The sequence below is a fragment of the Zonotrichia albicollis genome, chromosome W, assembly GCF_047830755.1.
Source record: "Zonotrichia albicollis isolate bZonAlb1 chromosome W, bZonAlb1.hap1, whole genome shotgun sequence".
Taxonomy (NCBI): domain Eukaryota; kingdom Metazoa; phylum Chordata; class Aves; order Passeriformes; family Passerellidae; genus Zonotrichia; species Zonotrichia albicollis.
The window spans coordinates 5120727-5145238 of record NC_133859.1 but is presented as its reverse complement, the minus strand read 5'-3'; the positions used below and the strand labels follow the sequence as shown (position 1 = coordinate 5145238).

Here is a 24512-nt window from a genome sequence, read left to right as displayed (position 1 = left end):
CTAAGAGCTGAGAGATTGGAGTGATGTCTGGACGTGAGGAGCGGAGTGCTGGGCCTGCAGAGATGCTGAAAACCTTCGTTGTTCCTCACCCTGCGTTCGAGAGCCCCCGGGCTGGGTCTGCCAGAGGGCGAGAGATTCGGACCAATTTAACATCGGAAGGGGTCACCACGCCCTAAAGGCTCTCACGAGGACCGGACCCCCAGCTCTGCCCCTAGTGGACAAAGCTGCGAATATCCTCCTCCTCCTCCTCCTCCTCCTCGTCGCCCTGGGAGAGACAACGGGAAGCTGCAGACCCATCCGAGCTGCCCAATCCTGAGCTGATCACTTTTAATAAAGGCATTAAAAGGAGAAAAAGTCTCCTGCCCTGTTTATTTCAGTTAGGATTTTTCCTGCTGAAGCTGAGAAGTTTCAGCAACAAAGTGTAAACAATGGTTATCTGCTGCTGTGGAATGCAACAGGGGGATCCGTGATTGGTCTCCTGTAGATGTTTGGATTTACTGACCACTCACGGCAGAGCAGAGCTGGCTCTCGCTCTCGGTCTGAGCCAGCTGCCTTTGTTATCATTCTTCTCTATTCTTAGCTTAGCTAGCCTTCTGAGAACTTTTCCTTCTATTTCTTTTTAGTATAGTTATAATGTAGTATATATATCATAAAATAATAAATCAGCCTTTTGATCATGGAATCAACATTCTCGCCTCTCTCTTCACCTGCAAACCCTTGTGACCACCGTCACACCAGACTGAAGGTAATCCCCTTTTGATGAAACAATACCCTCTGCTTGCAGACAGGTCCAAGGGTCAGAGCAGACCCTACTAGCTTGGCAGAAGGGGTCCAAAGAGTAGTTTTTAGGGTTTAAAATGTAACACAGTATGGTAATGTAGTGATTCTTATAGGCTGTATGTAAATGCTCTAGGATTTGTATATTGTACTAGACTGGTTAGTGAGAATTAGAATATTCAACACAGAAGAAGATTTATTGTATTGTAACGGGAACCTCACTCTTATGTTTCTGCTCTCTTATGCTTCTGCTTTCTTACGCTTCTGCTCTCTTACCCTTTTACTCTCTTACCCTCTCAGCCTCTCTACTGGAAAAACTACATATTAAGGACAATACTGGAGTTATTTCTGGATAAGAAAATGAACCTAGGGACCATTAGGGGTATTAAGATCTCAAAAAAACCTAGGGACCAGAAACTCATGTAGGGCAAACACATGGTGTGAACTGAACTGTGCAACACCACTGAAGATATAAAGAGATTTCAATCAGTCCTGAAAACAAGTCAAACTTTGATCAGTTCTGAAAGAAGAATAAGCCATTGTGCTTGTCAAAAGCAGGTGGCAACCATAAAGATCACATTTCATTGTAAAGCCTTTGTCTTCAAATAAGCTTCAGTTTTGCAATCTATATAATCCACAATATCCATAATACTGAATTATTTGTAAGAGGCAAAAAAAGCCCCAACACCCACACAAATCCTTTTACAGAATGGAACATCCTTCTCATTGCTTATTGTCTGTAGCAGAAAATTATTCTGAGACAAGATAATGAAGCAAACACATCATGTGAATTGAATACTTGGAAGGCATAGAAGCTACAGAATATTAGTACTACCAGGTCAGGACAACTCAGTTGCTAGCAAGGCTTGGTATAGACTCATATATTTACATGACAAGTTGTACGAAGATTCAGGTTTTTTCCTCATTAATCTTCCAGTGACACAAGTCTCACTGTCAGAATTCATGAGTACATTGGCATCTCTGATAGTTGCTTGCTGCATGCTAATTCTGTTTTCAGATGAAGATACTAGAAAAAGAAAGTGAAGGTGTTCAGATCATGTAGTCAAATATGACATCATATAGCATACCTGAGATGATAAAGATCTTGGTAAAGCAGAACACTCCTCTTCAATTTTCAACCATTCTGTATGGCATGCTTCACTAAGGGCTGGAAAACTTACACACATCTTACGCAGCAAAGACTCCAAAAATGCAGAAATTATGTCTGTTAGTTGGTGAGCAAGAACTCCATGCTGGGTGGAGTGAGTTGCACAGTTCAGAATACACAAAATGCTTTAGAAAATCTAAAGAACAGCAAGAACTGTCCTTGTATATATCTGCAGCACATCTTAACTTTCATGGTCACCCAAATAATCCACTGAATGGAAACATGCTCCCAAACACTCTTCCATCCCACCAGGGCAAGATGTCAAGGCTTATGGTTCGTTGTATGGACCACACATCTTCAATTGCAGGCACCATTTGGTCCTTCTGACACATCAAGTCTTCCTGCATGAGCAAAGGTGCTGTTGTAATTGTGAACACTACTTTTCCTCAGCAGATTTTTGAGGAACAAAACATTTCTTTCTTGGTCATATTGCTTATCACCATAATGCACCAAAGTTGCAAGCTGGGCTTTTAAGATCTATGAACTATTCATAGATAATTTAACTCCAGCAACAGACACCATAAAGGAGACAGAATCAACTTTCAAAAAACTAATTTTAATCAAAACAAAAAAATTGTTATCAGTAACAAGTTTATAAAACAGTGATTTAGTTACATAAATAAATTGATATAATTGTATCAAATCTTAATTTCAACTTCATGAGCTTGTTTACATGGGTAATGAAGTACAACCTTTTTACCTATTATAATAAATAAAATGGAGAGCATGAAATAGTTTTTCTAAACAAAAATACCTACAAACATAAATCTAGCATGTTCTCTAATGAAGGGAACAAGAGACATTGGACAACTTTTGCACCAAAACAAAAACTGTTTTAAAAAGCACAAGGATGCAGAACCATCAGCTAAAGCAAAGTCACAATACTGTAATCAAAGTTGGTATTTAATAATATAATGAACGGTTTGGTAGCTAGATCTCCAGTTTGGTTAATTTAAAGCATTAAGACAAGGCAAGATAGAAGGTTGCTTTTGTTTGAGTGATTCTAGAGAAAATAAAATATATTACAAAAATGAACAGAAAAGTAGAACAGTCATACCTACACAACTTTCTGTCCTGCACAGTCAAAATACCTATGCAGAATATATATCATATATATATATATTTGTGCACAAAGGTTAGCTTATTATTAGCTCACTGCAAAGGCGTAATGTATCATGTCAATCATTTTGCATTTTATGTCCAAAATGATATTTCTTTAAGTTTCCTAGGCTAGGAGGCACAAACTCCAATTCTGGCATACTGTATTCTTAATGCTAAGGCTTGCTGCTCTGGTTGTGTATTTTTTGTTGTCCCTCTTTACTATAGTGCCTGTTACAAGCATGTGTTTATGTGTGTATACATACACACACACACACACACACACACACACACACACACACACACATATACGTATACATATATAAAACTTCCCCAGTAGGTATCATTCCAACCATGCAATCCAAAAGATGGCTCTGAATAGATGCCCAGCATATAGTTCACCACCTGAGCCAACCCTGAAGCAAGGCGCACTTTAGTCCTTCAGATATTTTTTCTTTAAAACCAAGCTACTGCAGCTTCAAGTACTTTGCATTACATATATTTGATTGTTTTAAATAAATTAATGTTAGATTTTTTTCAATATTCAGACATCTACTATAATATATATACAGTACAATAAATGCTCTCATACTTTAAAAAATTTATTTTGACAAATCCCTGAGAATGTATGTTGACAGTCGCTAAGTTTCCACATGCATAAGCATTGTGTGCCATGCTTCTGGATGAAGAGTACTGCAAAGCCACATGGTCAGCCTTTTAACTACTAGTATTTCATTTGTTGGCTTGTTTAAATACGTTGAAATATAATAATGAGTTACAAAGGAGCAAAGCTGAATGCATTTGAGGTACTTATCACAGGATGGAGGTGCTTTGTTTGCTTTTTTAAAGCCATTGAAATATATGTTTTGTTTTTGAGGCTGTGAACATATACAGAAAGAAGAGGAGAGTGATGTGGGCTTTTGCTACTTGACAACATATACTCAGTGTAAACCAAACCTTTTTTAATCACACAAAACAGAATAAAGGAAAAAAATTAAACACACAAACTTTCACAACATGACAGTTTAGTTTTCAAACTCAGTATAACTATACACATATAATACCAGTGTGGCTTTGTTTCTTTAAGTTCAAAAAGATACGAAGGCAAGCTCAAGTAATACCAAACCACCTCCTCTCTTCACTCATTTTCGTCAACCAAACCGCTCACGAACCAACATCATCAGTTTCTTTTTGCCTTTGTAGATTTGTTTTAGGTTATCAATAAACTGTGTAAACTGTATGTGTCCATCGTGAGCCATTAAGAAGGTCTCTCGGCCCTTGCTGAGGAACTCTATAAACTCACTATAGTGTCGTGGGCTGATGTGAGTGAGACGTGAATGAGTTGTATTAATGTAAGCTCCGATCGTGGCATCCAAGAGTTGTCTTAAAGGGGCTTTGTCCAGTGACATGAGCTTACCAGAATTCCTCCTTCCATGAAGTCCCACCATGCCAGGAGTGGTTAAAGTACACCTGCGCAAAATATCTGACAGTACTGTTGCACACTTGACACTTTTGACCACCAGAGGTATTAAAGCTGCTAGCTCATTTTTCCCAAGAGAATGGCTGAGTGCACATGCCCAGAGAACATCGTTAATGGCAGGGTGTGTGTCCTGATTGTAACTCAAGTTGAGATGTGTTATGGCCAAAGTGGCCAGCTTATAGGCCCGCATAGGGTAACCACGGTGCTCCATGTATCGTGCTATAGTAAAAAGCTGTGAGTAGCTCATGCTGGTTGTAGCAGCATCTAGAACGATTTGGTAAGCGGTCTCAAAAGCTATGTGATCCTTTTCACACAGAGTCAGTGCAGAGAGGGCACAGTTTTGAGGATCCTTCATGGCACACTGTAGAGCAAGTGTTCTAGCACTGCTGGCCAGCTTCTCCTGCTGATGACAGTCCAGATGCAGACGGACAATGGTGCTGTTGGACATCACTGTTGTAGCAACAATACTAGTAGCTTCTGTTGGAGTGAAAAGTGTAAACCAGTTTTGCATTATACTGTCCAGTGCATAAACACCTGGGGAGAGAAAGAAAGGATTAGGCACAACTGACAAAACCTAGCAGATATAGATGTTCAGCAAAAGATTACAGTCAAAGTTCTAAGAGGTTGCCAGTACACTGAAGGAGACCAGCTTCAGCAAGAAAAGCTAAACCTGATAACATGTCTGCAAAAGGACATTAAAACAAAGGCTAACTGTGTACACTCCGCAGCAATCGCTGAAATGCAGATAACAAAAAAGCCTGCAAGATAAGCTTTTATATCCCAGTGAGAAAATTGAGCTGTTTTTACTTGTTATCTAAGACAAATTGTATAACAAATTCTGGCTCATTTGGTCTTATCATATCATTCAAAAGCAGCCCTCACACCAAACACTTAAAAGGCAATTTTAACTTTTTTTCTTAATGTGCATCTCACGGTACAGCACATGCACAAAAGAATATGAAGGCATGCCAAATGTCTCATTTAATAGAACACCATGGCATTTAATACTAAGCACAACTTTAAAAGATATAAAATTAAAAATCCTAACCTCTACCCTCTCCCAACAAGCTTTTCAGATACATCTTGTATTGAATTGATATGCACTTGAACATAAAGGTTTTTATTAGGGAAATACTCTGGGCAATATTGTAGAAAGGCTTGGGTTGTGTTAGTGTTTGGTTGGCTTTCCAGTGCAGGTGAGAGGCCTGCACAATGTCATAGCCACGTAACAAAGAAGCATTACACTCTAATCTTGGATTTACAAAGGGGCTTAAAAAATGAAACCAAGAAAACAAATGTTGAGAACCCCTTCATGAGATCTTGTATGCCACACAATAGGACACAACCTCCACATTTCATTCACCTATTTTTTGGTTCATCTTCCCCACCACTGACAAGACAGTGCTCTCATCAGTCTTTTGGAGCCTTACCCTTCAGAGCAAGCAAAGTTGTAGCACAGTGTAACATCCCATAACCACTACCCCTTTCTCTGCTGCAGCTTCAAACCCAAACCCAACATGGAGGGAAGAAGGGGAAATCTGGGTTATGAATGTCCCTACCTTGAAGGGGAAAGAAGTTACACTGCATTAATCAAGTATTGTCTTACTTGGCCTGTGCCTAGTCTATTACATGCTCAAAAAACCCACTCAACACTGACATAATTATTGTCTTTTAAAAAAGGGATTTTAAAGAGGAACAGAAAGTGTGAGATATTTGCAGAGCCTGAGTGTTGACAAACAAGATCAAGCCATCTAAGATTAGCTGACAAAAAGGCAGGAGCCCTTGAGAAGCACCTCAGAACATACCTATTTCTGTTGCACATGTTACTAACCACCTCACCATTTCCCGTCGTCGCCAATTCAATGTTGACAGTGTCATCCGCATCACCTATTGAAACAATACAAAGTACAAATTCATCCTATTGTAAAACCAAGACAATATACCAACAATCAGGGATTTAAGTTATTCAAATACAATGAGGTTCAAAATGGCAGCCTCTTGCCTTCTCTGCTCTGTTACCTCTTTTTACCTGATATGTCAAAAGACTTGATAAATACTACTCAGCTATCTTAGAAAAGCATACAGAGAGTAATTCCAACTGCAGGTCCTTCTAGGCTAGATGAGAAGCTCTGTTTTAATTGGGGGGAGGAAGAAAAAACCAAACAAAATCCCCACCATCCCACAAAAAAGCCTTCCCATCCCCAACCAACAACAAAGCCCAATTATTCAATTATTCAAATTAAATTATCCTGTGTCTCCTCCCTCTATGTATATAAATCTTTAAAGTGGGAACATGTCAACTCCTGCTGGGCAATCTAACCAATCAGATTTTTCCCCCATCTGCATTTTTGGGTCATTGGCTTCAACAATACATACAGGAGTCAGAGTGTACTGTGATTTGACTGGCTGCTTATGCTGCAAAGATACATATATACACACTTCCAGATATATCCCAGTATTCTGGGACACAAATTATATTCTCCTCTATACTTCCAGTTGAAGGCAGCAACACTGGAAGAAACAGACAGGTCCAGTCTATTAATATGCCCTCTGCATCAAGAGGTGTTATTGTGAAGTGTGGGAACAGTGCCAGACACCTAGCATCCTAACCAAGATTAGAACAAGAGAATATTAACCCTAAAGGCTCTGATAATTTGTGTGTTTGCTGAGCATGCTGTGAAAAAATGACTTTGGTGGAAGACCACCATATGAGTGTGTAACTTACTGTGATTGAAAATGATCACATACATGCAATGCTTGAGACATGTTTTGCGTGTCACAAAACTAGCAGAGGCCCTGAGGACCAATCAGAAGGCAGTTGTTTATCTGTAACAAAATTAAAATAAAAGGGAGCTTGCATGGGAAAGACAGACAAGAAGAGAAAAACAACACCTAGAGCAGAGCTCAAAGCTATAACACTGCATCAGTGTTTTCTCATCGCTGCCATCTTGATATTGACATTTTGATGTTTTTTATATTTAGATTATTTCTTACACTTATATTTTTCTTTGCATTTGATGTCATCACCAACAGTGAAGAGCTGTCTGAAGAACAGCCATGAGCAGGTTGAAAGCCTGTGGGTAAGGACCAGAGATCAAGGCAACAAAGAGAACCTTGTGGTTTGTGTCTACTACAGGCCACCTGATCAAGGGGAGCCTATTGACAAAGCCTTCTTGCTACAGCCACAGGAGGCATTGCACTTGCAAGCTCTCATCCTGCTGGGGGACTTCAACCACCCCAACATTTGCTGGGAAAGTAGCATGGCAAGCTGTAGACAATCCAGGAGACTCCTGGTATGCATGGATGACAACTTATTGAGCCGGGTAATAGATAGCCCTACCAAAGAGGATGTGTTACTACATCTGTTGGTCACCAACACAAGTGAGTTAATCAGAGATGTCAAGATTGGAGGCTGCCTGGGCTGCAGTGATCACACATTGGTGGAGTTTGCAGTCCTGAGGGATGTGGGTCAGGTAAGGAGCAAAGTTAAGCCCCTGAACTTTGGGAAAGCAAGCTTCTAGCTCTTAAGGGAGATAGTTGGATCCCTTGGAAGACTGCTCTCAGGGACAAGGGAATGGAACAGAACTGGCAGATCTGTAAGGAAGTCTTTCATAAAGCACAAGAGCTAACAATTCACAGGATCAAGAAATCAGGCAAAGAAGACAGGAGACTGGTATGTCTGAGTAGTGACCTGCTGATCAAAGTAAAGGGAAAGAAGCAAATGGACAGGCAGTGGAAACCAGGACAGGTATCCTGGGAAGAGTATAGGGATGAAGTTCAGTTGTGTAGGGATGGAGTGAGGAAGGCAAAGGTAAAACTGGAACTGAACCTGACAAGGGGTGCAAAGAATAACAGGAAAGGCTTCTACAGGTCTCTGAACCAGAAAAGGAAGGTCAAAGGAGGTATACTCCCCTCGATAAACAGTGCTGGAAAACTGGTAACAACAGATTATGAGGAGGAGGATGAGGTACTCAAAAGCTTTTTTTGCCTCAGTCTTCAATACCTCTCAAGTGGATGGACAGCAGGAAAGGGACTGGGGGAGCAAAGTTCCTCCCACTGTAAGTAAAGATAAGGTTTGTGACCACCTGAGGAACCTGAATGTGCAAAAGTACATGGGACCTGATGAGATGCCTCCCAGAGTCTAGAGAAAATTGGCTGATGTGGTTGCCAAGCCACTCTCCGTGAAATTTGAAAAGTCATGACAGATGAAGTCCCAGGTGACTGGAAAAAGGGAAACAACGGCACCCATCTTAAAAAAGGGTAGAAAAGAGGACCCTGGGAACTACCACTCTGTCAGCCTCACCTCTGTGCCTGGGAAGATCCTGGAACAGATCCTCCTAGAAGCTCTGCTAAGGCACATGGAGGACAGGGAGGTGATTCAAGACAGCCAGCCCAGCTTCACGAAGGACAAGTCCTGCCTGACCAACCCAGTGGCCTTCTATGATGGAGTGTCTACATCAGTGGACAAGGAAAGGGCTGCAGATGTCATTTATCTGGACTTCTGTAAAGCCTTTGACACAGTCCCCCACAACATCATTCTCTCTAAATTGGAGAGATAGATTTGATGGGTGAACTGTTTGATGGATAAAAAAGTGATTGGACAGTCACATCCAGAGGGTAGTGGTCACCAGTTCAGAGTCCCAATGGACATTGGTGACAACTGGTGTCCCTCCAAGGATCTGTATTGCAACCAGTGTTAATTAAAATCTTCTATATTGACATAGACAAAGGGATCAAATGCACCCTGAGCAAATTTTCAGATGACACCAAACTAATGGTGCAGTTGACACACCTGAGGGACGGGATCCAATGATTTATCTCTCTGGAAAAGGAGTACCTGCAAAGAAGTTCTCTCATAAAGCCAGCAGATTCATAAAAAAAGGACCATAAGCTCTTATTGCTATACCCATATTTTATATCACTTGTAGTCATTGCCTGGGCAATCACCAACTGTATGAAGTTTTAAAAAGGCAACTGCCAGATTCTGTACCTGAGACGAGGCAACCCTGGATATATGGATAGACTGGGGAACAAGAGGCTGGAGACCAGCACTGTGGAAAGGGACCTGGGGATCCTGGTTGATGGCAAGTTGAATGAGTCAGCAGTGTGTCCTGTCAGCCAGGAGGTCCAACTGGGATGTCATGGGTTGACACTGGCCAGATGCCAGGCACCCACCAAAGCCACTCACTCACTCCCCTCTGCAGCTGGACAGGGGAGAGAAAGTTTAATAAAGGGTTCATGGGTTGAGATAAGGACCAGGAGAGAGCACTCATCAAATGCCATCATGGGCAAAACAGGCTCAACGTAGAGATATGCATTGAATTTATTACACTAACAAAATCAGAGCAAGATAATGAGAAGTTAAATAAAACCTTAAAAGTATCTTTCCCACAACCCTCCCTCTTTCAATCTCTGCTTCCTACCCCAACTGTAGCATTAGCATTAGCATTAATCAAGTTATAATAAGCGGCCCAGCTCAGCTCCATGAACCAGCCTCTGGGCTGACTGACAGAATCTGACAGAGCCAATGGGAGCTCTCCTAAAATACAAGTATTTGACTGGTTAAGAGTCTGTGGGGCGTAGAGTTCAGACCAATGTCTGTGAAGCACCAGGAGTTTTGAATTGTCTATAAAAGGATGTCGGAGACAATAAACGAGGCTGTTTTTCTGAGGAAACACACGTGAGTCTGTCTTATGTCTCAAGCATAGGAATACTGTCACAGACATATTTTATGAAAAATCCTTTTGCCAGGATCTTTTCTCCTGAGAAGCTGAGAAGCTTCAGCTTCTCCATGTTTTGCTGCTTTGGAATGTGATTTGGAGAATTGTTTACTCAGCATGTGAAATGTTTTTTACTAGATGATGAATGACAGCCACCTGTGTTGAGGCTGTTAGCAGTCACAAGATTTTATTATCATTCCTTTCTATTCCTTGCTAGCCTTCTGATGAAATCCTTTCTTCTATTCTTTTAGTATCGTTTTAATATATCATTTTCTTTTAATATAATATCAATAATAAAATAATAAACCAGCCTTCTGAAACATGAAGTCAAGATTCTCATCTCTTCTCTCATCCTGATGTTATAAATGGTCAAATCGAGAGCCAAATTTATAAAAATTTGGCAAAGATTTGTTAGGTCAATTAAAAATAGAAAATTTGAAAACCTTCCCACAACCAAGACAGCGTCAGCCCCGGGAGCAGCTGCTGGGTGCCCTTTGGGATCTGGCCGACAGAGTGGCAGCGTTCCCCCGAAAGGTACACCCCAAGTGCTTCCAGAAGCCTGCTTATATACAGTTTATTCTGCCTGAGGCAAAGATGACAACATAATTCTTTGTCTCTCTTGGCATGTAAAGTTGGGTCCATACATGTGTAGAATCAGACAAAGAAAGTGTCCAAAGCCCAGACGAATGTCTGAGTATTCCAGAGGAAGAACTATTCACATGTAGTAGGTGATGCCATCTCAAGTCCAGGTGCAAGACCTGGTGGGCTTCCTGAGATCATCACCCAGGAAATTCCAGATGACATCTCCCAGGTGCAGAGTAAATCGGCTCCAGCCTGTCTCTTGCATCTGATAATGGGTCCAACACAATCCCAGAGCCAGTCCAGGAACTGGTTACCATGTGAATACCTCTAGCCCTGAAATGACAATTGCAGGCACCATGGCTCAGAGCTACTCTGTTCATATGTGAACAGGGTTTGATTTTATCTTAACTCTGTCCCGGAACTAGTAACAATATGAATAGCTTCTGTTCCTGGACAGGGTGGTTTCATAAGCATATGTTTAACCTTCACCAACATTTTTATACACAAACATAGGTTTAGGCTCCACTAATATTTTATACATATATATACACCTACTTTCTATAGCATGAATTATCTCTACTACATATAACACTGGGACCCCTGCAAACACCACCACAGAACTTCACATCACAAGTGGTGCCACCATGTGAGGATTGAACAGTCCAATGACCCGTGGAATTGCCAGAGAGACGGAGCAAAAAGCTGAAAAAGAAAGAGGCTGAAGAGAGCCCGAAAATAGGCAGCAAAGGCTGCAGGAGCTAACTTTGTGACAAAGGTTGTGGAAAATCACAGCCAAAGAGCTGTGATGAAGAGAAACCAGAAAAAACTGGAAAAGGAAGAGGCTTGAAAGAGCCCAGAAGCCGCAGCAAAGGCTGTAGGGATTAATCTTTGCAACAGGTTGCAGAAAATCACAGCCAAAGGGCTGAGTGGAAAGGAAACCGGAGAAGTTGAAAATAGAAGAAAAAACCCCACCGGAGACCATGGGCGCTTGGTTTTCAACATCAGAAAACCCCATGGCACAGTTATGGAAAATTTTCTTTAAGGAATGGGACATAGACTATGATGAAGAAGCGTTATTTAGATTAATTACATGGGCAAAACCCCACAGGTTTGACACGACAAAAGAAACTGCTTTTGACCTTAATACCCGAGAACAAACTGGCCACTGTATATTAAAGGCAGTCTCGAAGGGGGAGGAAAACATAGTAAGTTATAAAACCATGGAGGCTTGTTTTGCATTTGATAAGACTATTAAATACTGAACTGTATGGGGAGGACAACACACTGGAGGAGTTTTCGGGGGAGATGGACACCTCACTAAGCCCCCAAAGCACGTGGCAGGACACAATGGCCGGCAATGCCGCCCCACGTGGCTGAACTGCACTGAACTACCCCCCCACATTGGTATTGTCCCCGGGAGAACCATCCCCCACAGCTCCCCAGCACAAAGCGGCCCCACTGCGCAGGGAGATGGGGGGACCCAGCGGGGTCCCAGGGATACCGGGGTGCCCTGTGCTGGCACCCCGAAAATGTCACCCAGTCACTGCCATGCACAGATGCTTCCGGGTGCTCGGATGGCGCCGCCATTTCATCTGGGCAGCCAGTGAGCATGACGCAGCTCCAGCTCCATGCTGTCCCCGGGACCGCCCCCCGTCATTGGGGCTGACCATGCCCCTCATCACCATGGAAACACTCGGACTGCCCCTGCCCGGAGCTGGTTGGCTCAGCCCCCAAACCGTGCCCACAGCCCCGCCTCTGCAAATCACGCCTGCCTGCCACTGCATCATGGGGATGTAACCAGAGATGACATTGCTACAAATGCCCGGATGTTGTCACTACGTCACACCTGGAAGCACTCCGGAACCAGGAAGCTCCAACACCATGATACAGAGCCCTGTTCCCTGCACCAGCTCTGGACATGCAGTTGTCACTGTCGCAGCACCATGGCATCTACAATCAAGGTCCCAACAAGCTGACAAAGTCCCTACAACCCTACTGACGCCAGCTCCAGCCCCTTCGATGTTCCGAGCAGGAAACATTCCTACCCAAGACTCGGTAATTTTCTGGCCAGAGGTAAAACAAAAGGGTATAGAATGTGGAGATATAGAAGGAGCTGAAGTAATTTTGGTACCCATGTGTTCATCATCATCAGAGAATTGGCAACAGGGTGGGGGGGAATGATTGCAGCATTCCCAGTGGTGCGAGGTAATGGGACAACACCTGACAAATATGTTCCCTTTAATTGGCAAATCGTCTCAGAGCTATGCCAGCTAGCTGCTAAACATGGGCTAGGGTCACCTGCTGTTGCAAATATGCTTAGATTTATAACTGCTAGTTAGTTAACCCCATATGATATGAAGCAGATTGTGAAATTACTCTGCACTCCAGTACAATATATGATGTTTGAATCAAGCTGGAGATCTTATGCAGAAGATCAGGGACTAAAAAACTCAAGAGCTTCACAGTAGGATCCATGTTTTGAGGCAGGGATCTCTCAACTTATGGGACTGTCCCCCATGGAAGATCCACAAACCCAAGCACATTTGAACCGCTTTATTCTAGCCCAAGCAAAGGATTTAGCAATGCAAGCTTTAACAAAAAATACAAATATGTCTGTACTCACCCAAAGCTATTCAAGTATAAGGCAAAGACCTGACTAATTGTATATGTGGTTCATAGAACATTTGAAAGATGCTGTGGAAAAACAGATATCTAATAGCAAACAAGGAGCCAATTAATACTGCTACTAGCACGAGATTATGCAAACGTGGACTGTAGAAAGGTTATAGATGCAGTACCTAAACAGAATCCATCCCTAGAGGATATGATAAATGCATGTGCTAAGGTTAAGACTGGATCTCATAACATGGATATGCTAGCTAATCCGATTACAACTGCTGTTAAACAAACTCGCCATTGCTACAGATGTGTACAAGGTCACGTGAGAGCAAACTGTCCACAACAGTCCACACCACAAGGGACATTTCAAGGACAGAGAGGTATGAATGCAAACTGTAAACTATGTGGGAGAGTTGGACTTGTAAAAAAAGAATGCTGGTCCAAATTTCATGTTAATGGTCAATTTCTTAAGGACCAGGGAAACGGAAGACCAAGCATGACAGGGAAACGCGTGACAACACAAGCATTTTCCCACCCTCCAGTACAAGCCTGTGTCACCTGCTCACAGCCAGGAGAAGAGGGACAACTAGAATGGATGTATCCACCTCAGTCCCAATAACCATAAACTCGCTACAGGTACATGAAATCTCTCTTAAGGCCCAGAGGCCCATAGGGAAAGGCATGAGTGCACTCCTTATAGGGAGATCCAGTGCCATGCTACAAGGCATCAGTGTGCACCCGAGTGTCATAGATGCCGATTTTACAGGACAAATAAAAGCCATGGTATCAACACCAGTTCCACCCATAACAATCCCTGCAGAAACCAGAATGGCACAGCTCATTCCTTTTAAGTCTTATATCCCCAAAGGAGATTCTAAGGAGCAAGGAGACCAAGGCTTCGGATCAACAGGACAGTCCCAGGTGAACTGGACTCCGGTCATAGGAGATCAAAGACCTAACATGGATTGTACTGTTACAATGCCCAAGGCAAAGCCTCCACAGATAAAGGTCAGTGGGATGATTGACACAGGGGCAGACATCACCATCATCTCTGCCAATATATGACCTACATCATGGCCTACTACACCTGCGGGATATGCTGTTGCTGGCATCGGAGGGACCACAAAGAGCTGCTTGAGCAGCAATCCTGTGTTGATCAAAAATCCTGCGGGCCAAACAGCTACAATCTGACCTTACATTACTGCTGCACCACTGAACATTTGGGGGAGGGATGTTTTGTCTGCATGGGGAGTTCGGGTGGGGACAGATTTTTAACAGGGGCCACTGTGTTAAAGGGCGTAAGGTGTCCCACACCAGCTCTGAAATGGCTTACTACTCAGCCTGTGTGGGTGCTGCAGTGGCCCCTTGAAGAAGAAAAACTAGATGCCCTAAATTCATTAGTACAAGAACAACTAGCACAAGGACACAGATCGTCTATGAGCCCCTGGAACACCCCTGTATTTGATGTAAAAAAAAAAAATCTGGTAAATGGAGGCTGCTCCAAGACCTAAAAAAAATCAGTTCAGTGATGAAAGGCATGGGGTCTTTACAAGCTGCTATGCCTTCCCCCACAATGATACCTGCCTCCTGGGATATCCTGATTGTGGACCTGAAGGATTGCTTTTTCACTATTCCACTACACCCAGACAATATCCCAAAGTTTGCCTTTACAGTACCCTCCTGTGGGATTCACATTCTCCGAACCTAAGAGAAGCAGTGAGAGAAGCAGAGAAAAGAATGATCAAAACAATTCTTATCTCATTTGCTGTGCCTGTGTTTGTGCCAAAGTAGAATGCAATACGGAAATTGTTTACCCAAAGTGATGGTGTTTTGTTTCCTTGGTCTATCAGGGCCAAGTGCGTGTCCAGACTGTCGGTCAGCAGACCGTCACAAGATTTTGTTCAGTTGAGTGCTTGTGCAGTTTCAGTTTAGATGTAGTGCAATATAGTGTAATAGTATAGAATAATATAGTGTAATAAAGTAATTAATTAACCTTCTGATATCATGGAGTCAGATGCATCATTCTTCTCTTGTCGGGGGCTCGCTGCTTTTACAATACCCTCCATTAATAATTGTCCTGGGGTGACGTTATGATGCTTGTATCTCCATTCATATTTTCTGTGCTTTTAAGACTGGCTCTGAAGAGTGAAAGTTTTGTTTGGGTTTCTCTTATCAGGGACACAGAGACGGGCAGTGCATAGGGCTGCTTTCGCTTTTTTGCTTTTGGCTTGCTGCTTTGCTCTCTCTCTCTCTCTCTCTCTGCTCTTGCTTCTGCTTGCTTTTGCTTCTGCTTATTAGCTCTTTCTAGCTAAACAGTCCAAATTCCTTCCTGGACTGTTTCTCCTCTCCTTTTTCTTCAACCATCTCGAACCTGCTCTGGACTGGGACCTGGAAACACCGAGGGTTTGCACCATTTGGCCTGCAGCAGCTGCCCCAGCGCCGGAGGGACTGAGAACAGAGCAACCACCCCCGAAAGAGACGTTCTGATTTTGTTATCTTTTTCAGAGTGTTGTCATCTGGTATTGTTCATTTTGTGTGCTGGGGGGTGCTGTGCCTGTTAAATAAACAGGTTCTTTCCACTTCTCTCTGAGGAGTTCTTCCCGAACCGGTTGAGGGGAGGGGCCGTGTGGGTTTGCTTTCTGGAGGGGCCCTCCTTTGGAGATTCTCTACCAAATTTTCCCTAAACCAGGACAATAATGCTGCACCAGCACAGCATTATCAGTGTTTTGTACTTCCACAAGGAATGCGCAACAGTTCCAGTATCTGTCCATGGTACGTTGCGAGACAGAGTGGAAATTTTCCAGAGTAGAAATCCATTTCAGATTTAGGTAAATTAAATCCTGAATTAAGTCTGTAGCTTGCAAACAAAGCTGTTTGGTCTGACTGCCTGTTCTCACAAATAAACCTATGCTTGAAGAAACTACTTCAGCCGAAGGACAGATAAGATGGGGGCCCCTTGAACTTTGAAACAGATGGAGAGGCTGCAGGAGACAGGGAAGGATGACCCAGGAGTTCTTTCTGTACTTTCTGATAAAAAAAAATATCTGCAAGGGTAACTAGCTGCAAGTGTAACGAGAAATCAGTAACATGAAGATGTATGAACCTATTGTGAAATACCATGCATATGGATTAGTAAGGGAGAAAAAAAAAGGATCTGGAGTTCCCAGAGGTACACATCTTTTAAGGGGAGCGATCCCCACATGCATCCAGCGCTGTAATAAACATACCGGCTTTACAACATTCACAAAGTTGTGGAGTTTTTTTCTTTCGACAAATCAGTTGCACAGGCACTCTCATCTGTGAGAGAACAGTTTCCAGGGGCATACTGCTATCACTACATGGATGACATTCTGATTGTAACCCAAACAAAAAGGGAACTCTTGCAGATTCTGCCAAACCTGCTGCAAGCATTAAAGTAATTTGGGCTGCAGGTAGCACCAGAGAAGGTGCAAAAGCAAGCACCCTGGAAATATTTAGGACTCAAAATGATGAACCAAACGATACAGCCACAAGCAATCCAATTTTCCACCAAAATTGAGACTTTAAATGATGCACAGAAACTTTTGGGTATTGTAAACTGGGTCAGGTCATACTTAGGGATAACCAATTCTCAATTAGCACCCTTTTTTGACCTCCTGAGAGGGGATCCTGAATTGACTTCCTCCAGAAAACTAACCCCAGAGACAAAAGCTGCTCTTGAAACAGTACAGCAAGCTGTCACAAAGAGACAGGTCCACCAGATATGCCCTGAGGTGTGTATCACTGTATTCATTATCATTGTTGACTCTCATATTACTGGTATTATTGGACAGTGGAATACACACTGGCCTGACCCTTTGCACATCCTAGAGTTGGTATTCTTACTTCACCGACCAAAAAAGACTGCACCTACCGTCTCTGAGCTAACATAATAGTTAATCATCAAATGTCATCACAGGTGTCTGCAATTAAATGCAAAAGATCCTTCCTAAATCATTATTCCTACAACACAAGAGGAATTTGAATGGAGTCTTGCTAACTGTACAGCCTTGCAATATGCTTTACAAAATTTTACCAGTCAAATCACTTACCACTTGCTGAGCCATAGATTGTTAAAGCTAAGCGGTGAAACCACGCTATCTCTAAAGCCCCTAAATAGCCAAACACCTCTAAAGGGTGTTACGGTTTTTACTGATGGCTCTGGGAAAATGGGAAAAGCCACTGTGACATGGAAAGAGGAAGGTGAGTGGCAAACGCTGAAGGGACATGAGAATGGATCACATGGATCACCCCAATTAGTAGAGCTATGTGCTGTAGTTATGGCTTTCCAACATTTTCCTCATACTCCTCTAAATGTTGTAACGGACTGCATATGTGGCTGACATCACACAAAAATAAGACTGAACAATACTAAAAGAAATTAATAATGCACAACTGTTTAACTTACTCAAAACTCTATGCCTCACCATTCAATACAGGATTTGCCCATATGGCATCCTACACATCAGAAGCCACACAAATTTACCAGGTTTTATCACAGAGGGAATGCCAGAGCAAATATGCTAGCTAGCCCTGCTTGGATGGCACCACAACCAGATACACTAGCACAAGCAAAGGCATCATATGATTTTTTCCACCAAGGTGTTCAAGCCTTACAGTGGCAATTTCAGCTGTCAAACACAGAGGCTTATAATATTGTTAGCACCTGTGCTGACTGCCAAGACTACGCTGCACCACTGCAGATGGGAGCAAACCCTCATGGACTGCGTGCTTTGCAAATCTGGCAAACTGATGTCACACACATCCGTGAATTTGGCCATTTAAAATATGTGCATGTCTCAATTTATACCTTTTCATTAGCAATGTGGGCTATAGTACACACAGGAGAAAAGGGTCGGGATGCCATCACACACTGGCGGTCAGCTTTTGCAGTTCTGGGCATCACTCACACTATCAAAACTGACAATGGGCCAGCATACAGGTCTCAGAAAACTAGACAATTCCTACAGTATTGGGGTGTATCACACCAAACCTGTATCCCCCATTCAGCAACTGGACAAGCCATAGTGGAAAGAGCACATGGTACCTTAAAGGGTATACTCAATAAACAAATGGGAGGTATGTGTGGTGAGACCCCACAGAGCAGAATAACTAAAGCCATATACACACTACATCATTTAACAGTATTGGAAAGATCCCAGAACCCAGTTATACTGAAGCATTTCCCATCACTACAATTGTCTAGTGATATCCAGATGCCTAAACCCAAGGTAATGGTGAAAGACCTCCTCACCAATACATGGGGAAGTCCCTGGGCCCTTATTACTTGGGGACGGGGATATGCATGCATTTCAACAGACAGCGGGACACTGAATACCAACCAGATGCATCCAGCCTGCCCTGCGTCCTGCTTAGAATCATAGACAGCACCAGCCCGATGTCCCTCCAACAGACATTACAAAGCCATGTAACCAGAACAATAAGTAACTACCTCATAGGAATCTGGGACTTTTGAAATAACAGTTCATATAAGGACTCTGTTAATTTATGAATTGCCTTATCTGTTAAGCTTGTACCAAAGATGAATGTTTCTAGGTTTTCTATTTTCAGTTCAGAATTAAGATATAACTTACAGCTTTGTTTACAGACTGTTTTCTGTTAACAAATTTTTTTCTCTAGTAGCTAGACTTTCTTCATCAGTTTTAGGAGTTAAATAGCTTGTTGTTGTTAAAATAAGCTATGATTTGTAACCTAAGCATTAAGAAATTCCTACCTACAGACTCTAAACCAATATACTGCATCTTCACTAATATATGTCATGCAAATTAAAATAATGCTGTTTCTGTCACCCTGTTTGCTAGGGACTCGTACAAATAGATGACAAAGAACAGATCTCAATTTTTAGTAAAGAAACAGGGTGAGATGTAGCATTAGCATTAATCCAGTTATAATAAACAGCCCAGCTCAGCTTCATGAACCAGCCTCTGGGCTGACTGACAGAAGCTGACAGAGCCAATGGGAGCTCTCCTAAAATACAAGCATTTGACTGGTTAAGAGTCTGTGGGGTGTAGAGTTTAGACCAATGTCTGTGAAGCACCGGGAGTTTTGAATTGTCTATAAAAGGGTGTCAGAGACAATAAATGAGGCTGTTTGTCTGAGGAAACACACATGAGTCTGTCTTATGTCTCAAGCATAGGAACTCCAGGTCACACCCAGCAGCACAAGGGGACAGGTGTTATAGATACATATTATAATACTGGCTTTTCACAAATATTAAAATGGATTTTATATGTATAATGTTAAAGTAACTTTGTTACAAAGATATAGTTTTTATTTCTGTTGTTAATTAAGCTTGGAAATAGTAGTGAAATAGCTGATATAAGTATTCTTGTGTTAAAATGCTTGCTTGGATGGGATAACATCCAATGAACATATGAAGAAGACGCTGCAGATATGCCAACTATCAGCACTCACCACCTGAAGACAGTGTGGACCAAGGCCCAAAAACTGGAAGTGATAAGAATGGACTAAAACCACAACCAAGGAATATGCATGCTCTACAAAGGTGGACTCAAGAAGGAGATATGCTAAACAATTCTTGGAACATGTAAACTAGTCTGGGGAAAAGTTTACTATGCATAAGGGTATATTAATGTGCAACAGGCTGATGTAATGGAAAAGGTATTAAAGGGGTATCTCCGAAGATAACAGTGTGCTCTTGGCTGAGTGTGGCCGTATAACATTTGCTCTATGGTCCTTGTCTCCTATTGTCCTTTATTAAACTTTTTAAATTTTCACAGGAGAGTGAATGTGTTTTTCACGCAGGGAATGGGGGTTATGGTCAGTTCATCAGCCGTATCTTCTCCTGTTGCTCAGTGTTGCTCAGGGAGAGGAGTTGTTCCCCTGCTGCACCATGGGGTCCCTCCCACAGGAGACAGTTCTTGTGAATTTCTGATGTGAGTCCATTCCACAGGCAACAGTCCCCCCCAAACTGCTGCAGTGTGGGTCACTCTTCCACAGGGTGCAGCCCTTCAAGGACGAGGTGCAGTCCTTCAAGGACAGGCTGCTCCAGCATGGGAGCAGGGCCCCTTTCTCCATGGATCTCCCTCAGGGTCACAGCCTCCTCTCAGGCATTTACCTGTTCTGGCATGGGGCTCCTGCATGGGTTGTGGGTGGATCTCTGCATCCCTGTGGATCTCCATGGGCTGCAGGAGAACAGCCTGCTTCACCATGTTCTTTACCACAGGCTGCAGAGGAATCCCAGCTCTGGGGCCTGGAGCACCTCCTCCCCCTCCTTCTTCACTGACCTTGGTGCCTATAGAGTTGTTCTTCTCACATGTTCTCACTCCCTTCTTCTCTGGCTGAAATTGCAGCTGCACCACAATTTTTTCATTTTTCTTTCTTCTTAAATCTGTTATCACAGAGGCATTACCACCATTTCTAATTGGTCCAGGCTTGACCGGTGGCACATCCATCTTTGGAGTGACCAGAGACTGGCTCTGCTGGACATGAAAGAAGCTTCTAGCAGCTTCTCACAAAAGCCACCCCTGTAGCCCTGAACGCCTACCAGTACCAAAACCAGGCCATGCAAAACCAATACACTGGACTTCCTGTATCAATGCACACACAAATTGAAGGCTAACACTCTTCCATTGTCCAAGAAGAATTTTCAGCTTTCCCTGGTGAGAGAGTGGACTGTTAATGGTTAATGGCTCAAACAATCAGCTGGATGCTTTGCTGATGATGAGCATAGTAACCAATTAGTTGCAGAGGGCGTGCACACCCACCACCTCAGTCTACAAGATGGGTATGGAAGGAGATAAGGGAAGAGGCTGAAAAGAGGCAAATCCTGCCAGGTGGAATAGTGCTTTTTATTATGCCATTGTCCTTATACAAGTAGCTCAGCTGTGAAAATTCCCTTCCAGACAAGCACTGGGACATTCACACAGAACATTCACAAGTAGGTCTGAAGGTATTCATCCCTTCTGAAGGCCCATAATTGACTCAATTATGCTGACCTAAGAGGCAGCTGTAATGTATTAGAAGGTGTCATAAACCATCAGAGACTCCCAAAGTTTCCAGTGATCCACAGCATTACAACATTAAGTGCAAAACTCCCCACTGAGCCTGAGCATATATTATCCCTATTGGACTTTGTGTTTCTTGGGCTTTCCCCATTCCTGATGGATTGAGACTGCAACCCTCACTTCAAACAATGGACATTGCAACTGCAGCAAACAGATCTCATCACTGGACTTGGGTGGTGATTTTATACCCTTTTACTCTTATCCTTTCTTTCTCTTTTTTTCCCTCAATACATTTCCGTACGTGTTATGCTTTTATATTGCTACATTACAATAGATAACCAAATGACTACAGACCTGCTTCCCATTGCACCCAAATTGTTCTAAAATAAACCCTACATATATAGATATTTACAAACACCAAGCATTCAGTGTCATTTCACTCTAATCCACCCCAAGGGATCTATTAGCAAGAACCTGGGTTATCTTCGCCTTGTGAAGTGTGTCGTAACACGCGTCATAATGCCTCCAAGAAGATTGAATCCAAGAGAAAATAGAGGGTATGGAAAGATGGCTGAGGGTAAAATGAGAGGAAACTGAGAAGTTATCTTCACATCCTAACAGAAGTTATAATGGTACAGAAATTATAAGGTAAAATGCAGCTGCTACTCCCTGGACGGAATGTGGTTGGCATGCTGAAAACCTATTCCATGATGATTCCCCACGCCCACAATCTGCAGCCATAGCACCTGCTAAAGGGGATGGAATGGAAGGCAGAGCAGCATGGAAACACAGTGACCAGTCTCTGTAGAAATCCTTGCAGGGAGGGGAACTCCATGGTACTTTGCAGCTGATGAACCCCATAGCACCTGTCACCAAAGGGAGAGATATGTCCTGCTGCTGAGCCAACAACTGTGGTGAAATCATTCTCCTCGGATGAACTTGGGTCCTTATAGCCTAATTATGATATTAACACACATCTCCATTCTAAAGTTACCTCCCTCCAAGGTACGACCACCCCCCACTAGGCATGCACTCCAGATTTTATTGACTATATCTTTAAGACCGAAGTGAGAGAATTTTATACCAATCAGTAACAAAGGTATACATGACTGTGGGATCTCAGCATCTCAGTCCTGAGGTGCTGAGCCACCGAGACCACCCTTGGGGGGCTTGGGAGTCCTGGAATGTTGCCAGAAGTGTCTGGTGGCTGGACTTTGACCCTACACGGGAGACGACACCTGTATGAGGATAGGAGGACTTCACCGGGGTGAATGGTGAAGGGATTAGTTAATTAGAGAGTGAGACACAGGGTTTAGGATTTATGTACAGGGGGGTTTAGAGAAGTAAGATGGAGGAATTGGGGCGTGTCCTGTCCTTCTTCTTCTTCTTCTTCTCCTCCATCTTCTTTGGTGATGGTGGCACTTTGGGATTGGTCATTACTAAAAGTGCACCAGGCAATAAGAATAAATGGTATTGGGGAAAAATGATAAATATTGTACACGTAACAATGGGTATAAAGATAGGTGGCTGTCCAGAGGACAGCACAGTGTGCTCATGGCTGACTGCTGAGCAGACCTCTGTCGGGGTGAAAGAAAATCTTTTAGATAAACAATTAATAAACATAAAGACAGAAAGAAGAACTGAAGCCCCTTCTCGTCCTTCGATACGCGGGCTGCCCCAAGGCCACTCCGGGCCTTTCCAGGCCCTTCAAACAGCCAAAAACCGACACATGACTAGAGTCACTAGAGCTCTACCTAAAAATAACAAAGTAGTATAAAAGTAAGTCGAGAATGGGGGAAAAGTTAAGGAAGACTCCATCATAACTACTGGGATCAGTTGATGAGCTGAACCTGTCTTCTCCCCCATAGGGACACTTACTGGTTAAGAACCATATGCTATATGCACTGAGTATTTTATTGAGGATTAGACCTTGTCTCTGTATTGCTTTGAATACATTTTTTGTAGTCAGATACTATAACCAACACTCCTCAGATCTTAACTTGTCACAATTTTATGTTAATAAAGTGTTATTCCATAAACTGTTAGTGAGTCCTTCACAGGCATTAGCAGTAGCCAGCAGCAGATAACATACTCAAATAGAGTGGAAGACCTGCTGAGGGGTCTCCCTTATGATGTTAGTGTGTGTCCTTTAATAAGTAATTTAATCCAGCAGGACTGTTCAGTGAAGGATTCCCCTAATGGGACCCTGACAGACTGGACCAGCACAAGCACAAGGGTTTTGACTTTCCAGGGGTGCTGACAGACAAATCAAACACTAAGGGTCAAGGATATCTCCCCTTTTCATGTGACACAGGGTTATGAACTGAATTTTGCTATTGGTGAAGGAGGAAAAAATTAAAAAAAAAAAGAAAAAAGAAAAAAGAAGAAAAGAAAAAAAAGAAAAAAAAGAAGGTGTGAATGACTACTTCTACATAGAATCATAGAATATCCTGAGTTAGAAAGGACCCACAAGAATCACCGAGTCCCACTCCTGGCCCTGGACAGGACAACCCCAAGAATCCCATCATCTGCCTGAGAGTGTTGTCCAAATGTTTCTTGGACTCTGCCAGGCTTGGTGCTGTGACCACTTCCCTGGGAAGCCTGTTCCAGTGCCCAGCCTCTGGGTGAAGAATCTTTTTCTAATATCCAACTGTGCTGGTTTTGCATCACGGAAGTGATGTTCTAAGAGAAGCTGCTAGCAGTTTACTCCGTGCCTGTCAAAAAAACCCAATCAGTAATTAGCTTTAAGAATTGGCAATCTGTTAAACTACCAAGAAAGCTGATACGCTTCTGTGAACACCCATGGTAAAAACAAAAATCCTGGGAATTTTCCCTTTTCCAGCCTGAGATCAGGTAATATGGCCGGCCCAGCCCCCTGTCTCAGCCAGCTGGGCACCCCCTGCCACGGGTCCAGGCCCTGTTCCAGGGAGCCCACTAGGCCCCATCTGCTGCTGAGCAGGGGGAGGGGAGGCCGCGGGGCCATGGCCAGGCCGCACCAAGATTCTACCACCATTGAGATTCACCCCAAACCACTGGGCAGGGGGGAGGAGAAGCCATTGGCC

At 43.0% G+C, this 24512-nt stretch overlaps 1 protein-coding gene across 3 annotated transcripts in view; it reads right to left on the bottom strand.

Moving 5' to 3' along the window:
* Positions 1–2544: 2544 nt before the first annotated feature.
* The window catches only part of LOC141726905 (zinc finger SWIM domain-containing protein 6), a 330987-nt gene continuing 309019 nt past the window's right edge, over positions 2545–24512 (bottom strand). For all 3 annotated transcript variants that reach the window (XM_074531999.1, XM_074532000.1, XM_074532001.1), the window contains exons 13-14: positions 6329–6410; positions 2545–5057 (exon numbers count right to left, since the gene is read on the bottom strand). In XM_074531999.1, coding sequence (XP_074388100.1) covers positions 4195–5057; positions 6329–6410 — 945 coding nt within the window. In that variant the 3' untranslated portion in view covers positions 2545–4194. The remainder of the gene's footprint in view (positions 5058–6328; positions 6411–24512) is intronic.